The sequence below is a fragment of the Galleria mellonella genome, unplaced genomic scaffold (assembly GCF_026898425.1).
Source record: "Galleria mellonella isolate WM207_F2 unplaced genomic scaffold, CSIRO_AGI_GalMel_v1 utg36, whole genome shotgun sequence".
Classification (NCBI taxonomy): Eukaryota; Metazoa; Arthropoda; class Insecta; order Lepidoptera; family Pyralidae; genus Galleria; species Galleria mellonella.
Window position 1 is genome coordinate 929,479 of NW_026442086.1, and position 19,464 is coordinate 948,942.

Genomic DNA, 19,464 nt, shown 5'->3' on the forward strand with positions numbered 1-19,464 from the left:
GAATATCTAACATTCAAGGTTATAAGGCAATAAAACACAAGTGGCATATAATAGTTTTAATAGGCACCTAGAATGGATCAAAACGAAGTTATTTAGTGTAGCATAGTACACCATTTTAATTTTACAATTGAATTAGTAAATTATTAATTATTATTTTGCCTAAATACTTCTTTTTTAATATAAAATAGCATAACCAACTTTTTACAATGGTGATTTAGGAACGCTATTATGTACAATTTATACTTATGATAAATAATATTAAAGGCCCACGTGGGCTTAATACTTAAAAATAAACTTAATAATAAAACAAACATACCAACATGAAATAATTATAAATAACTAGCTGTAGCCCTATACAATGTAATTAAAGACATAGTCTATACGTATGCCAAATGGACCAGTCAAATCAATCAATCAGTTGAATTATTAAAACTGTTCATTTTTTAAGTATTGTTGAATAAGAAACTTTAAAAAAATCAAACATTTACAGATTCAAACATCGTACGAAATTTTTAAAGTAATAAAATATACTATATTTAAAATCATAAATATACTTGTAAGAATTTGTAAATATTACTTGTTTTGTAAAACAAAGTTAAACCAAATTAAATTATTTAATTTATAAAAAATAAGTAATTGGTTATAGCTTTGTTTATGTTTAGTTAACATTGAGACATGTACTATATAAAATCTGCTTCATTCATAGAAAAAATATTTTTTATTTCAGTTGATGATAAAGTCTTTTTGGTTATTTCCGCCAAAACATAGACTTTAAACAGTTATTGAACTTCTACTTAAAAATATCACATTAAATATTTACAAATGAAACGTTTACATTAAATCACAAATGTTGTAGTAGTTCAGGACTGGATAATATCGATTGTTCGTAGATATGTTGCTCATGGGGATTATGGTTTTGAGCCTGAGAGTTAAAGTGTTTCTGGTGACGGTGTTGTGGTAGAGCTGGTGGTCTATGGAACTGGTTCCTGGAGATGAGGCCTGCATGTGTAAGGATGTTATAAATTTCCCTGCGCGATACATCGTCAGCTTCACGGTCGTATACCTGAGGAACAAAGATATTTTTATAAAATCAGATATTGAGTTATTATTAATTAAAATATGATTGTACTACCTATTTAAATTAATGTGATCTAAAATAAATTCGCTTATTTTTTATTCATGTATTTAAACTTTTATATTTAATGCCAGGCGTTATGCTGAGCAAAGACCTATATTTACTACACATTTTGTTGTCAAAATTGTAGTATAAAATATTTTCACATGTTAACGGTGTTATCAGATAAATATGGCTTTTCTTAATGTTAAGGGCTATTTTTTAAACTACCATGAAGGTATGACCTCGACTTGTTGCGCAGTTTACACTAATGTATTGTCGGGGGACCATAAGGTTATAAATGATTTTATCCCAGGACGGCGTTATCTGCATACTGATACAATAATTAAATTAACAAATGCTGTAGTCAGCTGTCAGCTGCTGTCCGATATTCTTAGTACAACAAAAGAAACATTTCTTCAGTAGTTATGACTGCGCTATAACACTTATTCCTTACCTTACTTAACTAATAGATACTCGATGAAGATAAGGAAGATATTTTGCCTCATTGACGATATTTTGGCAACAATATTCCATAAAGTTACAGTATAAATTAAGATTATAAATATTTACACTTACCACTTTCTCTCCTTTGTGTAGTAAACTAGTTAAGGAAAGTAATTTTAGTAAATGAGGATTTTGAAATGCCGGACTCCTCATGTGAGGTGGCAGCTGTCTCTCTTGTTGCAGCACTGCGACCACAGCGGGATGAGGAGGTGGCAAGCAGTTCACCAGATATAATCCCATCAATATCAACAGTATTCGTCGCATGGTGATTGATGAATATGTGTATCTAAGAATAAACATAGTAATAATTAAAGCTAAAATTTTATGCATTTTAACAATAATAAATGTTATATTAAACTAAAATTCTAAATTGCATAAAAAAAGACTTAAATTGTACTATTCTTTGTTGACGACATTAGAACAAATGTTTGTTATAAAAGATGGACTTAATATTACATAATATTCTCTTAGAGTCAAACTTCGGAAAAGTAAAAGTTTTATTATTTTAACCGTTTATCTACATAAGTCTCTTATAGCATAGCCAGAGAAATAGGAGAGTACAAGATTTTGATGTTTTTCGTTTTATTTACATTAATTTTACGACCTCGGTAGTTTAGCGGTTTATCACACTGCCTTATATTCTAATAGGTTCGAACTCTGCATATTAAAAATATGTGAGTATGTCTGTTCGTATTAGTCTAAATGTTTTCTAATTTATAATACGTATGCATTCAAAAGAAAATATTAAGATCTAGTAGTAGTACAAGTTCTGTTTAGTTTGGAACTAGATAGCTATGTAATATGTTAAGTATTTACAAGTTATTATTATGAGTCAACCCCTGTATAAATGGCAGTTGTAGAGTTTTTTCACTTTACGCGCAGAGAGTATAAGATAGCTCGTACCTATATATATTTTCATAAACAATATTAGGAATGGTAAACGAGATGGTACATCATCTGAAAGAACGAGGTATATATATATATATATATATATACATATATATATACACCCTATCAAGTCGACCTCCACACGATTCCCCCTGGAATCCATTGTGGTTGACCCATATCGAATTCGTCACGATGGGCTAACTGCTCTTCTTTCATCCTCATACTTATCATCTCTCACAGGTGCCCCCCAACGTATACCGATAGCGCAGGCGGAGTTGCCGTTACATGTTCATTAAAAAAAACTATACTTCACTGGGAAAAGAGATTGTGGAACCAATAAACCATCGTGGTTAATTCTTAATGAATTTATCACATTGGGCCAACTGACCTATTTTCATTCTCACATCTATCATCCTTCATTGGTGCTCTGTTAGAGTATACCAATAGCGCAGGCGGGGCTATTACCATTCAATAAAACAAATTCATACATCACTGCTTTACAGCAGATCTATTGAGGACTATGACTATGACACTATACATTAGATATATGTAGGTAGGTGCTTGCTTCTTTGTCAAACATTCCTATAATTAGCCCATGATCTTGACCTTTTTTTATTAATTTGTTGTCGAGACAAATTAAACGAGTTTCAGATATTTTTATGGCACTGTCTACAACATTATATATTATTGGAATTCTTCACAAATGGATTATATTCATATTGGAAAAGCTAAAAACATATGATTGATTTGTAAACCGAATATCTGCATATTGCATTAAACATAGAAGTAGTGTTGCAATAGTTGATAAAACCCAAATAATCCACTTGACCTGATACGATCGAATCAGGTCTAGAATCTTTATTTAATGTTGACAATTTGTTTTTTCATCTATTAAATTTAAACGTAATGGTTGTAAATTCAGTGATGTCTGCAATTTTGTCTGCGTCATTTACCTTTGACACTTTGGGATACAATTTTTACACTATTATGTCGTGAGAGAATTAGTTTGACTTTTTAAACATATGTTCTTATATATTATAGCCCAAAACCTGAAATTCAATTTTTATTTTTATTTCACAAAAGTTTTTTTCCATTGCATTTTGTCTATATCATACAATGCACATAATTAAAAATGTATTCTTGAATGAAATTGCTGAATTGCTGAATTTGTTTTAAAAGTTTACACCTCTTCCCCTAAAACTTTGAAAGTAAGTGCTTCTATATATTATATGTAAAAATGTCTGAATGAAATAGTAGATAGCAGTTTCTATTTAAATATTACAGTGCATAATTAATTTAGTCAAAAAACTAAATTTCTAAAATCCACTTGGCTGGTTTTTAAACGCAAATTCAACATTTCGTAGTTGGATAATAAGACATCGTCGTCGTGTCGAGAAGTTGCCTTGTGGTCGTCAGTGTGACATAACACTAGAAGGTCACCAGTTACTGTTGAGAGTGTGCGGCCCGCTATAATCCGATGCGTGCGTGAGCGCTCTCGGACAATGGCTCCTAGACTACAAGGTCGAGATGGGCACCAAAACAAAACACACTTCGTAACCAACAAATACCGCTAAAATGTTGGTCAATACATACTCGAGTATGTTAGGTACTACATTTATTTATATTATTTTAATATAAGAGTTCTTACTTGCTCATAATTTGCTTTTTTTTTATCTTCCTAAACCAGGATATATAGTAGGTATACTATACATTCACCTGTGATGTAAAGATATAATCTGGACATAAATTTTCATTCAAATCTGTTCAGCCGGTTTATGTAAAGAATATGTTAATAAGGTGCATCTAATGACTGAGTAATAACTATTAAAACTCTTTTTCATTTCATTTTATAGGGACGATTAGCAAATTACGTCAGTAGGCACTATAGAAGAAGTTTAAAATATATTCTACACCAAGCCTGTATGCTGGCGTAATAATAGTACCTATTCTAATTTCTTATTTTACTAAGAGAGATGCATGGAAAGCAATATAATTTAAATTAGGTATATACATTTACTGGCTTTTACTCGCGCTTCGATCGCGTTAATAATGATTTTGTTCAAGAATTCTGGTTGTTGGTATAGGTAGAGATAAACAAATAGTTAGTGACCCTTTAAGAAGTAGTTTGAAAAAAGAATTACAAACAATAATTTTGCCGAGTTTGAAGCAAATCGATGACGTAATAAAAAGTTTCATACAAAAATTACCCCTCCCTTACTCCGTTCCCTATAAGTTTTATCATTTCCAGGATCACATCTATTTCTATACCGAAATTTATCATAATTGATTCAGCAGTTTAGGCGAGAGAGCATAACAAACAAACAAATTCACCTTCGCATTTATAATATTAGTTAGGATTATTTAGCACGTATTACAAAAATGAGAAACATTAAGAAAATTTTGACGGTGGAACAAACAAATGAATTTAAAACTTTTACTAGAAAGTTTGCGAAACTATAATAGACTTGTTATTATGAATCAATCTCGGTCTATAATATCTACAGTCTTATATAATTTTAGCCATTGACATAATCATGTTCCTAATAGATGTTATTTTTCCACAACTAATGATGAAATAAATATCAAATATCGATGTTTAAAAGTAACAACATAAATTTATAGATAACTGTTATAACTTGTTTATTATTATTATTAAATTATATAAAACACTATTAAATATATAATCGTTGTTCAAGTCACAGCGAAAAGTAAAAAAATCGATATATATATATATTACGTACGATATTGAAATATGTTCATAATTAGATGCTTTCGGTAGAATTTGTTCTGTAGAATCCCTATCGGTTTTATAGAATAATACTAATGGCATTTTGAAACCTATTATAGGCTACATTTTTGATTGAATTTAACGCTTTTACTTACCTAATACATTTGTAATACGGTTAAGTATATATTGATAACAATATTATTAAAACAAAAAATATGTTATGAATGAACATTTATGATAAAAGACGTTTTAATATGTAATTGAATTTTTTATTAACTACTTAGGAATTAAATATGAGCTTTAAAATATAACATTTCCTCTATGTTTATATCGGAAAATTTTAAAATACGAGTAGATGTGCCTTAACAGATATTATATTTTATCTGTCAAAAAGGTTAATTAATTTTATATTTATTATGCTTTAATATAATCATTTTTAATAATAGTGGTTTTTGTGTTTGGCTGATTTATTATTTAACTGTGTATTTGTCTTATATATTTTATTTAAAGCAGTATGTTTTCCTTAAATACATAAATAAGTCATTATGAAAATGTTATATAAATAAAGTGCATAATTTAAAATTTTGATCTGTGACACAAAGTAAACCCTATTGATTGCAAAAATCATTTATCAAAATCGATTTCGAATTAACAACCATATCGTACAACATACGTGCATACACAAATAACTACAAGCAAACTAAGAAACTTTTTTATTAAATTGCTTCAGAATGTTATAATTTGTAAGCATTTGTAAACTTTATAAATCTGGTATTTTTCTTTTGGGGTACATAAAATTCATAGTAAATAGGCACACTGTACTGAATACCGCACCATATATGAAGGTACTTTTGCACCCATAAATACAAATTATATTTAAATACAATATAACATTTTCATAAATAATGTTAAAAAAAATTATTGTCTTACCACGAATCAATAGTTCAATCCGTAAATTACATTAAATCGAGTAACTTCAACACACACTTATGAAATTTCCAGGCAATTTCTTATCACTTGGTAACTTTATTTGACTTAAATTAATTACTTTATTTATCTTACAAATAGAGGCTCTTGTTATGGAGTGTGGTTGCTTAGTGTTTGCATAGCGACGCGGAGTCAAAGAGAGCGGTTGACGATGCCACCACCACTGCGTGTATTGCGGTAACCGCATATTCTACAATAAATTTTGCTGGTTTTGTTTAATAAGAGAATTTATATTAAAAATAAGGGTATATAGTTTGGATTAATTATCGATATAAATTAAGTCTTTCCACGTAGTTCTAGTTGGAGGCTACTCCAAGGGCAAAAAACTATTCATTTTTCTAATAGAAAAATATCTGTAAAGAAAAATAATAAGGAATTACTAACGTTATATTTTGTAATTATTCAATTACTATTTGTTAACTTAAATAATATTATTATGTTAGTCCCAGAGTTTTTCAGTATAGAACAGATTTTTATTCAAATAAGTTACATATTTATCTACAATTAGATCCACTGTTCAGTTCAGAACCTCTAATTTCAATGTCTTTTTTGTACGAAATATCCTGTCTATCTACACAGGATAAAAATCTAAATCATTAGAATATTTTCTATAAATTAAAATAAAAATTGTTTCCATGAGAATATTGGTTGAAAAACGAAAAAAAAAAAATATATTGAGACCGTCAAATTATTCTGAATTAAATTGTAATTACCCAGCTGCCTTTTACTTACATACAGGAGAGAAACGAAGTCTTTAAATTTGTATTTTCATATTCTTGGCAGGTTTGTCTGTCAACATCTGTATCCTAAATGTGGAAAACTGTAGTTATGGATTAGTATTTCCTTGAATTTCAATGCCGTAGTAGTTTAAATACTACCACTCCTTGTAAGAAGCACCCACTTTCACTAAAAGAGATTAGGCTCAATAATTAATATGTTGCAACATATGTTGTGATATGTGTTTCACATTTAAACGAAGGCACCCTCAGGCGAGAAACTAATCAGAGTTTGGAAAGTTAGCCAATATTGAGTCAGACCCAATATGAATGTTAGTATTTCAAAGCTCTGGTAAACGACTGAGAATGTATTCTGATGAGAAGCAAAACATAAAAAATATAAAAAAAAAAATAATCCACATGTACTGCTACAGTCTGTGCAGACGACCGTTTTTATTTATTAGATACTAATTTAATTAGTCTCATTTAAATAATTTTACCAAACATCATTAAATTTTCATTAAATTCTATTGAAACTAATTATAGTGTTTTTAATGGATGAATATGAAATGGTAGGTACACCTATGTTAATGTTTATACAATATCTGACAAGGTGTATTGTTCTCCTAACACTGTTCTCTATATTACTAATAATCCCTTCCCATTTTAATGTTTGTGGTAAAATAAAAACTATAGTGACAGAGAATGTTGGTTGTTGGTCACTTAAACGCATACTTTTTAAGGTTTTCCAAAGAGACTACAGCATGGAGTTCTTCAAAGGGGGGTGAAGAGGTTTCTTCAGGGTCGACAATGCGCGCATAATACCTCTGGTATTGCAGGTGTTCATAGGCTACGGTAACCACTTACCATCAGATGGGTCGTATGCTTGTTTGCCACTTCAGTGGTATAAAAAAAATACTGTAAATGGCGAAGAGACCCTACAAAAATAGAGGTATTTCCATAAAAAATACTTGATTAATTAAATATTGCATTTTGATTATTACTTAAACAGATTGGTTTTTATAACAACTACGTTACGTGCAGCATAGTACTTGTATACCTTAGCAATTTTCAAGCAATCAGCGGTAGATTGTAATGGATAATAATTTAAAAATATTATTTATTAAGTGTATTAAATAATAACACTTTCAGTAGATATAAGCAATTTCACGACATTAGTAGTTGTATTTTAAAAGTTGTAGTACTTACTACATTTGCTATAACTTGACATCAATAATGCACTACATTTCATAAAAATTTTATATCTGTTATTATTTATTTAACAAAGTTTAATAACTAATTACAAGACAAACTTTAAAAATAACAAACAAATTAGTGCGTATTTTATTTTGGACAAGTCATTAATAGGACATTATTGAGTATACTGTGAACATTACCAGATAAGCATTAGTAGGTAATAAAAAGATTATCTGTGACTACGCTTAGAATCACTGTGAAATTTACTTACGTTACAACACTTTACTCAATATTAAGCGAAAAAAGGTCAATGTTTAAACAATTTTATTGTCTTAGAATGGAAATTAGTTTACGCAAATTCAGATAGACGAACTCGCGGCAGAGAAAGGAAGAGACAAATACTGGTAGCTCGATATAGCTGCGTGACTAGAATATTGAACTTACTAAAGAGCAATAATACAACTTATTCAGTGCAGACATAAAGATTATGCACGTATTGGTAATATACAAGATGATTTTAGAATGTTGTATTGTATTATGTCAGGAGCAAGCGAGAAAGGATTTTGCATAACTCTACATTTGGAACTTATTCATAATTATGTTAAAAGAACAGCATTAAAAATATAGTAATATTGTATTACGACATAATATTGCGAATGTTGAGGTTACTGTGGGTATATTTATGTAGGTATGTATGTATGTATTTAGATAAACTTATACATATTTTAAATTGTTTAAGTGTGTCTGGATGCTAAATTCATTACAATAAGAAATAACGTATGAAAAAACAGATTATTTAGAAAATTTAGGTAATGTAACAACGCGCACGTGACATCCCTAGTGTTGCAGGCGTTCATAGGCTACAGTGACCATTTACCATCAGACGGGCTGTATGCTTGTTTGCTACCTTTGGGGTATAAAAAAATGAAATATATTTTTTTAAGCCGGTAATAAAAAAATTTAAAAATTGAAAAGAACACATTTAAGTTATTCCATTATACAATAAACAGTATCATAAAGATCGAATTCATTGAAATAATGCTAAATAAAGAACTGAAACAATTAATTATTTTTTATCAATATATTTGTTTCTTTTTCTTTTTTTATTTATATTGTATGTATTTATAATTTATATATTTCTATACTTCTATGTATTTAAGCAGATATTGCATACAATACTAAAGAGAATTTCCTGGCAATCTGGAACGCATGTATATCCGGGCTATAAAACAAAATAAGCATTATTCTTCTTTAATCGAGCTTTGAACTAAAAGTACATCCACACAATCTGGTACAATACCATAACGTAATATAATTGCAGTGGTACCTATAGCTTCATAAACTGAACACAACTTATAAGTGAATGTGGGTGTTGTCGGAGATGCCCAGATAGTTTGGCAATATTGTTTTGTAACCGCTAACTATGTTGGTGTCGACGGATCATGTGATCGCCTTTGCACCGCAGCATTAAACCAACGGTGGCTTCATTTTGAATTAGCGTCATTATAATATTTATATTCAAGTTATTTATAGTAAGTATATATTTACACACCTCATTTCATTCAAGTTTTCTTACTTTAGAGTATCTATTGAATTAATTTTATTAATGTTATTTGAAAGTATCACGTTCACGGTCACTCATAAATCAAATGAAGTAATTGGTAACCTAAATATTATTCACATTAGTTATTTATTTTGAAAACAAGAATTAAACTATTTAAAATTACTAATTTCAAGGTTATTTTATTTTTTCTTTTTTCTTGGTTAAATAAAATAGGTACAACGGGGCTTTCAACCAAATAGAGTAGGTATAGGAAAATATTTCAGAATCTGTATGGAAAAACTGTTCTTACAATTGTTATTAGTGCGTTCGATAGGGTTTATTCTAGTGTTTTTCTCATAATTATTAATTATGCTGCGTTTTAAATTTGTTTTGAAAAATTCTACGTTTTCATCTGATGCCAAAATGTGAAGAGAAATATACTATAAAACATACAACATAATATATTTTCAATAGCGTTTATTGCAGGAGCAGGTTTAGTACTAATTGGTAAAACTGCTTTGTAACATGAAAACAAGCAACAGAGTTATGACTTAATAATGCAGGTACTTGCATTGTTTATCTCCATCTATTGTATATCTGCGTCCAAAATCTAAAATTTCTTATATGACTAGTACATTGGTGTTTTCTTTGTATTTATATGTATAATTTGTGTGTATATGTACATTACACTTTATTGTACTATGTACATATAAAGATAACAAATACAGTAAATTATTAATGCGAAGTGATACAAAAGGCGACCTTATCGCTAAGCAACCTCTTCTAGACAACCTTTGGGTTCTTTTATACCACGAATGTGGTAAACAAGCAAAAAGCCCGTCTGATTCCGGTCATTGTAGCCTATAGACGCCTGCAATACTACGGAGTAGAGTATAGGGTATATAATATTGAGAAAAAAAGACAAAGGATAGGTGGCGCAGTATTAGATGTATATTATTAATATGTACATAAATAAATAAACAATTATATACACATATATAAATAGACTTATACATAAACATACACATACATAATAGTACACAAACAGGACGGAATAAGGAGGAAGATGAAGAGAGAAAACTGGAAAACAATACTTAAAGAAGAAATAGTAGGACTTGATTAAAATTAGCTTAACTAAAATCTAGCGAGTATTTAACCGCACTAAATAGAAATAAAAAACAGTTCCACAGGGGAACGGCCTGGAATGTAATATATTTAGAATAAAAAAAAGAGGAATGACCGGGAATTTGAGGCTGAGGTTGCTAATATGATGCGAAGTATGACCTTATAGGTATAATTTCGTCTCATTATCCTTTAATATTGACTATACTATACAACGTGGAGTAAATTTTTAAAGTGACGTACTGGTAGTCTATCATAAATATTTAATTAATATGTGTTTAATTATTTCTGTTTGATATAAAAAAAAATTACTTTCTAATGACGTGTCTGTTCATAATGTTCACAGTATCACGAGAAGAATCAATTAATCACAACCGTCTATTCACGATCGTTATATATGTGTTCGAATATACAAAAAAATATAGATTACCGATTTTATCTACTGTCATTAAGGTAGATATTCGGATATGTACATAAATACGCACTTTTGGACTGTTATAAAAGTAGGATATCTTTCGGCTCGTATAGCATTTTACATATTAGTTTCTACTAACATGAATAAAAATTTTAAATCTTCAAAAATGTTGCGAAATTCCAATTTTCGTGGATTCAAAAATCGTTATGAAAAAGAAAGACCAGCACCAACAAAATTCCAAATCTTCAAACAGAGTTTAAAAACAATTGCTAAAGAGTATTGCACAGAGTCGTCCATTTGTGGCCTAAAACATATCGTTGATGATAAAACACCATCTATAGAAAGGTACGTATTTAATAAGTAGGTTTCATGTAATAACTTACCCGTATGGCAACTTTTGAACTTGTTTTCTTTCACTGATGGCTTAGTCTCTTTTTACGCAATTACCTACTGTCTACAAGCTCAAGTTACATCATTCTGTAGCTGTTTTATCTTGACTAAAAATAACTTTGTAGTGTTCACATCAATTGTGATGTATTGTTACGCATTCAGTTATGCAGTTCAACGAATGAACTTTTTTTGCAGAGTCATATGGATAATTATGTTGATAGGTGCTTTAGTATGTTCTATATCGCTAATATGGGAGACTTTCGATAAGTACAATAGAGCTCCGCTCGTGACCACGCAGATGCCTGAAGGAATACCAGTCAATAGCATCATATTTCCAGCGATTGGGATTTGTACTACGAATAGAATTAGCAAGCGAGCTGTCGACGCTCTGGCGAAAGAACTGTGTGTAATTATATTTTAATATATGTACATGTAATGAAAATTATTTGATATATTTAATAAACGTATTCATTTTTATAGATTAAAAGCTGAACGCAACAAGAAATATAATGAACAAACAATGTTAACATTGCTATACGGACTGGGTCAACTGTACGACTTGCAGCCTGTCAATGAGAACATTGTTTCATCGATGAGATTACATCTAGCTTTGGGTGATTACGATGTCCACGAACTCATAAAAAATGTATGTTTCTTTATCTGACCTTTTGAAAATTTATATAGCTAGTTATTAGTGCATAAAATAAAAAAAAAAATATACCACTAGAAAATGTAAACTGGGATTGGAGAAAGAACCTTTTGCATATGAGAGTGATCCTATTGCCTCTTATTAGTAGAGACAATACTAAATGGATTTCATATATTACATGTAATTATATCATATACTCGCATATATGACGAGGGACAATAACTATCGTGAGAACATCATACAAGATTGTGTAATAAATAATTGCCTGAAGACTGTGTTTGAAAATATGTCTTTTGATCTCTTCTAATGATTGCGTCGACTTTTACTTAAGAAAACTTTGCAAGTTGTTACTACATCTATACAGAAATAGGTGTGGTGTTTATCCAGGCAGGTTATATAATCTATAATCAACATTTATAATAATAAAATAAACAAATGGAAGAGACAAATTTAATAAAATTCACACTGGAAAAAACGTTTTAACACATGTTAATATTATTACAAAAACATTTGTAGGTAATTTTCCATAATTTTTCACAGAAAATGTCTGTACTGGTTTTATCTTTTAACGCATCTTCAAAGTTTGTGGTAGCAATTTTTTATACAGACGTCTCCGTATTTATTTTGTGTGCCGATAAAGTAAGTATACTACTTTTTCTCATCTCCAGGTTATTGTAAATAGTGACATAGGGAATAATGAAATTAAAATAATGAAAAGAAAGTTAATATGAAATATTGAGCCGTTTGGCCAGATAAAAATAGTAAGCTAGAATTGTCCTTTTATGGAATATACTTTTTTACGGCCAACAGTGGGTCGTGGACGTCAAATAACCTATAGAGTTTTACAATAAAGACAATTCTAATGACATCTTGTTTAATAAAATCCATAATATATAATCTGCGATAAAGATTTTGACACTTAAAAAACACCCAACATAATATATATGTATATCTAAAAATATATTAACTTTCTTCATCAGTAAGGTAAAATGATATGTATTACAGGTAATGTGTAATTTTTCAGTTAACACCTAGTTGCGAAGATCTGTTAATAAGATGTGCTTGGAATGACGATCCGAAAAATTGCTCAGAACTGTTTGACTTCCGACTCACTATGAACGGCTATTGCTGCACATTCAACTACCTCAGACAATCAGATAGTGAGTTCGAAGAGTACGTTTCAATTTTATTAAGTTACTTTTCTTATATTCAGAATTTACTAGGTTGTTTCCTTACACTTGTCATAAACGTTGATTTTTTATTACATTATTATTGAACTATTTTAGATAAATAATAATAAAATAATAATTTACCAGAGGGAGACTTTGTACAAAAGTCTGTTTGCTTGGGCACCTCTGTCCCATTCGTCTTTCAATCGTGAAGCAGTTGTGTGTGTATGTCTGTGTTTCGGTTTGAAGAGTGGGATATGGCAGTGAATTTTTAGGGTTCAAAAGAGTAATACCTAAGTCCTCAGAAATGGCAACGCATGGGTGAAACACTATACTCTGTTATGTCTATGGTACTGCTCATGTCTATAGGCGACGGTTACCACTTTACATCTGGTGGACCGTCAACTTGTTTATCATTCTAAGTTGAATAAAAAAAATTGCATGTTATTAAACAACTTTATAAAGAAATTTTAAATTTGCTTGTATTTTTTTGTTTAAATTACGCGGTATTATCTTGAATTTTAAACAGATTTGGTAACTATTGTAAAATGTACTGCATTTACTCCTATATTTGGCAAATCCAATACGATAATAAAACGCTGCACAATCGCATCAATCATATTACAAGTAAATAAACAATGAAGATCTGGGTATACAATTATAATCCAAAAGACTCGTAGATCCGAGCTAATTTGGAAAAGTTAGTTTTTCAAATTAATCTAACAGAAAATCGAACTCGGAACTTCATTTACATTAAGTAGCGTGTCTAATACTATTCTCTGTTTATTTCAGCGTGAATGGCACAGCACGTAGCATTGATATGTACAAATATGGCAATAAATCTTCATTTGACTTCGATCAGGGGCTTAAAATATTAATGCGTATAAACGAAAATGATGACTTCTTCCGCAATATGCCGCTACAAGGAGCTCAAGTAGAACTAAATTTATATTTGACTCTGTATAATATACATACTAATAATAAGCTGTGTGGTCCCGGCATAGAATAGACTACTTCTTTTTTTCCCGTGGGTGTCATAAGAGGCGATTAAGGGAACTTAAAGGTCGAGTTACGGGCAGCAGCACCCCTCGTAAGATATCACCAAAACCTAATTGCTGTTATCAATCCGCCTATTAAGCGTGGCAACTACTGACAAACCCCTTCAAGAGGAAGGCAACTGTTCAGCAGTGAACAGTTAACGGCTGATATGATGAAGATGATGATACTATATATACTAAATGATATATGGATTTAAAAAAATATTTAATCACAAAAAGTTATTATATCATAGGAATTTTTCAATGAAAAAAATTTGTATTTGTACATATTTTTTGTGTGTAATGTTTTATTTATTTTATGTTAATCGAATACATATATATAATGTAAAAATTTAGTTATATACTTTATGAAATAATTAATGTACTTTCCAGGGTTCATGTTGATTCTATACTTTTAATAACTTAAGACCATGTTTGTTACAACATGTAATAGCAATAAATGATTGAATTGAATTGAATTAATCATAAAGAGGAAAGATTTGTATTTTTGTGTGTATGTTTGTAATGAATAAACTCAAAAACTACTTTGCCGATTTCAAAAATTCTTTCACCATTAGATTTATATTTATTGCTAGAAAAGATTATGGATTCTTACTAAGACTTTAGTAACGTAACTCAAGGTGTAAAAAAATGCTATAAAATATCTTTCATTGCGTGTGCTGCGGAACTTATTGGTGATAGAACAAAAGTGTGTTCTACAATATTGAAGACAATATCACTAATATCAATAACTACAAAAAACTTAGTGATACTATATGTCCAACTATAATCGTTATGTTGCAATAACCTTTTTTTTATGTTGTAAAAATGTCCACCCGTGCGAAGCCGGGACGGGCCGCTAGTGGTTAATAGATTTAATTTTCTTATATTTTCAGTTACAATTCTCTGATGCCTACGATTTTCCAGATGCACCGAGTGGTAGCTTTGGTATGCAGATAATTCGGCCTAACGTACAGGTAGATTCACAAAGAGAAACAAAATTGGAATAATATCATAAACTGAAAACTAGTTTATCAAAGCATTTAATTAAATTGTTAATCAATTCTCTATAATAATTGATGATAATTGAAAGATATAAAAACCGTGAGGGTACAGAGTTTTAATTCCCGAACGGGTTAATCGATTTCAATAAGGATTTTTATTTGAAGGATAGGAGAAATAATACATAATTCTTACCTATGTAAATCTATTCATTGTAATTGTAGATGACAGTAATGGTAATACCAACTTATACTACGGCGTCCTCCGACATTCGTCACGTTCCAGTAAGACTTCGAGGGTGTCTGTTTTACGATGAATCATCATATTTACCGTTTTACACTCATAGTGATTGTATGTTAAAATGTCGCGTGCTCTTTCTGCTCTCGAAATGTAACTGCATTCCATTTAATATGTTGAAAATGGCGAACACGCGAACCTGTGATTTGCGAGATGTGGCTTGCTTGAGACGTTACTATGGTAAGTGCAAAGTGATCCTATTGTTTTGTTTTAACATACTGGATAATTATTATAGTAGCCTTTATTAATTCTTAAAGGCGCGCGTTCCTTGATGCTTATATATGTGGCTATCTTAAACGAAAATATTTTATAAAATCTAAAATAGGTAAATTTAACAATGAAAGACGATTTATTAGTAATGACTAAGATGCTGCTCTAAACTCTTCTTTAATAAATGATAATTATACGAGTTAACAATAAATTGTTTTAGCCAGTCTTTTTTTAATTCTGTTTAGGTTTAGCTTTTTTTCTATTTTAAGCACAGTCAATAACTATACGACCTGAGATTGAACCTCTACCACCAGAACTGGAATTGGAGCTAGTTGAAGGCGGTATATCATGCCCTATGTGCTTTCCGACTTGTTCTAAAACTACGTACAACTACGATTTTATAAACGTAAACATCTATCCTGAAAATCTCAACACAGCGCCTAACAGCGAAAGGGATACGTGGCTGTGAGTAATTTGTTCTCTTCTTTCTTCCTTTCTTCTTCTAAAAACCAATACATATTACCTATAATAATTTTAGAATTCTTTTTATAAAGAATACTATATATTTTCACGTCCTAGATAATCGAATAATAAAGGCCTCTACATATAATTTATTTTAAGTTTACTAATTTTTATAATTATATCTGTTCTGGTCATTTTACTCTTCTATCATAATCCTTCTGATAATTGTAAGTCAATTTAGATTTCCTTCGGTACATGTTTCTATGCATTTTTATGATGTAAACTAAATAATATAATTACTTTACATATTGTAAGACTTTGTAGCATATCAACCTATATAGATGAAACTATGGTTACCCTTCTGTTACTGGCTAGTTATACTTACGATAGATGTCATTCTGTATCTAAATAAAATTCTGCCTATTTTTCCTTTGAACAATTCGTAATCTTATTTTTCCTAAATATCTTCATAATAATTAACACGGGCTCTATTTATCATAAAGCATATAACATAGATCTAGCTTTCAATTGAATGTAAAAATAAATAATAGATGAGTAAATCAAAGGTTTTTAAATAAATATGCATTATATGTTAAATTATATTAAAGATTACAAAATAATGTTCATCGTCGTATTTCGAAAGCTCTAAAAGCACAACTGTTTATTGGTCCTTCGTTTCTAAATGCAGCCTTTTCAATTTTCGATTTAGGGCTTCCAATTTTTTGCAACCATATCTTCATATCCTCTATAGCATCCTGAGGACCTTGGAGTTGTCCGATAACGGTCCCTTGGGCAGTGTTCATTACCCATCCTTTTAGTCCAAGTTCGGTAGCTTTCCTTTGAGTGTGTTTTCTGAAGTAAACACCTTGCACTTTGCCAAACACTTCGAAGTCTGCAGTAGATAGAGTAGATATTTTGGTAGCCATTTTTATATATTAAGTAAATTGCAAAATTTACAGAATTTTACACATAGTTTAGTATCTATTCACATTCTGACACTTTTCCTTCGTCGTTTTTCAAATGAGAGCAAACGGCAATTGTAACTATGGAGGTTATTATTGTATCGACCTAACACATTTGATTTTACATCAAAGGATAAAACAGACAAACTTTTCACCGAGCAGGGGTCTTTTACGCGTTTTTTATTTCACATATGTGTCGAATATTATATTAACTTTATATAGTACAGATAAGTATTTAAGTTACAGAATTGCAAATATTATCGCGTGGTGAAATTTCGCATATTAGACTTATTTACAAAAATTTTGTGCGTGGTCCAACATCAGTGCTGGCCTTTAAAGAAATCCATCCATCCCATCTAAAATATTTTCTTGGAACTTAGGAATCAATATATTCCTTTTAGGAATTAATATATTCCAGATTTTGTGTATGCGTAGGTAACATGTCGATATGTTTCCTGCAGACTAGGGGCCAACTTCACTGGAACATCCATTGTTCACGTAAAGTATGCAAGGGAAACGGTGGACTTCTTCAGACAGAGTGTTATCATGAAGTGGTTTGATCTATTTAGTAAGTCTATTTAGTAGAGTTAGTTATAATTTCCAGTACCTTTGTTTATGTAATTTCAAATTTAGTTGAATTTTAATTAATTAAATTAAAATAAATTAAATTAAATTTCAAAGTCTTAATGTCAATAAGTTCAATGCCTCAATAAATGCAATAATAAATTGAAATAATTAATTAGATTTTATATATGTACTTAACAAATTATTGTTTTTAAATGAATTAAAAAAGGAAAATCAATGTTGGATTACTGCAATCCAATGGCATTTTTTGTAGGAATATTACGCGATGTCTTTGTCAATTGGAGTAAAAAAATAAGATAATTTTTGTATCTTTCACCGACTACCTACTATTACTACCTACTTTCTACCATTGTAGTAGATATATAAATTCAAAAGTTCACAAAGGTATTAACGAATTTAAATGATATTTGGTATACCTGATATTGGAGTAACATTACCTATAGAATTTTTTATCATAACTCATACAGCTGCGTATAATAACTATAAGTCATGCGTAAAATGAAGCATGCTTTTTTTTCAGGTGACATGGGTTCAACATGTGGTTTCGTGACTGGTTTCAGCTTCGTGTCAGTCCTCGAGTTTCTTTATTTTTTCGTCATTAAGCTGATAAGAGAAATTAATGCAACACGTAAACGGAATCGTATTGCAAACACATTACAGACTAATACACCTTACATCGTAAATTCAGAGTTTGAACCTATAGGTAGGTATCGAGCGATATATTGGAATGAATTAACAGCAGTTACACATGCACATCAAATGTAGAATAAGTGGATTCAATATTGTTCTAGATACTGGTATAAAGAATTATATATTATATATATATGAGATATATATATTTATGATTATAATTTTTAAGTTATAAATAAAAAGCTTAAAATAAAAAGTAATCTCGAGCTATTTTACTATAATTTTGGCATTTATTTTACTAAATATTTTTTTACACTTACTATATATATTCAATTCTTAATATTTTCAATATACTAACAGACTTTCAAACATCTCTCTAAACTATACATAGGTACATATAGGTACAATATTGGCGGGGTACCAGGGAGATATGATAGATGAGGATGAAACAAGTCAATTTGACCCATAGTAAGGAATTCGTAAAGAATTAATCAAGATAGTTCCAGGGAGAACCGCGTGGAGGACGACCTGCTAGGGTATATTGCTAGCAACGGAGCTGTTAGATCTCTAATATTAACAATCCTTTTCCCTCCTGTACATAAAGGTTAGGTTATTATTATCTTCTTGTAATATCTACATATGATCCATAAAATTGTTGTTGAAATAAAATAAATATCACCAAAATCAAACACTCGAAGGTTCTCACGGTGATTACGATCACTATTATATCGGCTTTAGTTTATTGTACAAATATTGCTATTGTAACTTTATGTACAGCACATAATTGTTGTCTCTTCATAAATAATTTGTTGTTCACGAAACGCTATTATTATCTAATAAAAACGTTCGAATCC

General features: G+C 30.1%; 3 protein-coding genes across 3 annotated transcripts; 1 reads left to right on the plus strand and 2 right to left on the minus strand.

The window, feature by feature from the left end:
• Window positions 1-57: 57 nt before the first annotated feature.
• Window positions 58-11,683, minus strand: LOC113520766 (uncharacterized). The gene is made up of 3 exons (XM_031910369.2): window positions 11,601-11,683; window positions 1,694-1,907; window positions 58-1,063 (listed from the first exon to the last, which is right to left on the minus strand). Exons 2-3 carry the CDS (start codon window positions 1,883-1,885, stop codon window positions 842-844), a joined length of 414 nt encoding a protein of 137 aa, XP_031766229.1. The 5' UTR covers window positions 1,886-1,907; window positions 11,601-11,683; the 3' UTR covers window positions 58-841.
• Window positions 10,668-19,463, plus strand: LOC113510549 (sodium channel protein Nach-like). Its single transcript, XM_052897400.1, has 10 exons — window positions 10,668-11,562; window positions 11,803-12,009; window positions 12,088-12,253; window positions 13,281-13,429; window positions 14,218-14,359; window positions 15,359-15,439; window positions 15,689-15,941; window positions 16,241-16,436; window positions 17,857-17,963; window positions 18,501-19,463. Exons 1-10 carry the CDS (start codon window positions 11,270-11,272, stop codon window positions 18,743-18,745), a joined length of 1,839 nt encoding a protein of 612 aa, XP_052753360.1. The 5' UTR covers window positions 10,668-11,269; the 3' UTR covers window positions 18,746-19,463.
• LOC113510548 (acylphosphatase-1-like) lies at window positions 17,000-17,945 on the minus strand. The gene has a single exon (XM_026894003.3). The coding sequence runs from the start codon at window positions 17,357-17,359 to the stop codon at window positions 17,057-17,059; it is 303 nt and encodes a 100-aa protein (XP_026749804.1). The 5' UTR covers window positions 17,360-17,945; the 3' UTR covers window positions 17,000-17,056.
• Window position 19,464: the final 1 nt, after the last annotated feature.

Excerpts from the sequence above, each read along its gene's own strand:
- LOC113520766 (XM_031910369.2), bottom strand. The coding sequence starts at position 1,885 with ATGCGACGAATACTGTTGATATTGATGGGATTATATCTGGTGAACTGC. Across the intron at positions 1,064-1,693 it reads TACACAAAGGAGAGAAAGTG|GTATACGACCGTGAAGCTGA; the intron begins GTAAGTGTAAAT and ends TTTGTTCCTCAG.
- LOC113510549 (XM_052897400.1), top strand. The coding sequence starts at position 11,270 with ATGTACATAAATACGCACTTTTGGACTGTTATAAAAGTAGGATATCTT. Across the intron at positions 14,360-15,358 it reads TGCCGCTACAAGGAGCTCAA|TTACAATTCTCTGATGCCTA; the intron begins GTAGAACTAAAT and ends TTATATTTTCAG. Across the intron at positions 15,942-16,240 it reads TTGCTTGAGACGTTACTATG|CACAGTCAATAACTATACGA; the intron begins GTAAGTGCAAAG and ends TTCTATTTTAAG.
- LOC113510548 (XM_026894003.3), bottom strand. The coding sequence starts at position 17,359 with ATGGCTACCAAAATATCTACTCTATCTACTGCAGACTTCGAAGTGTTT.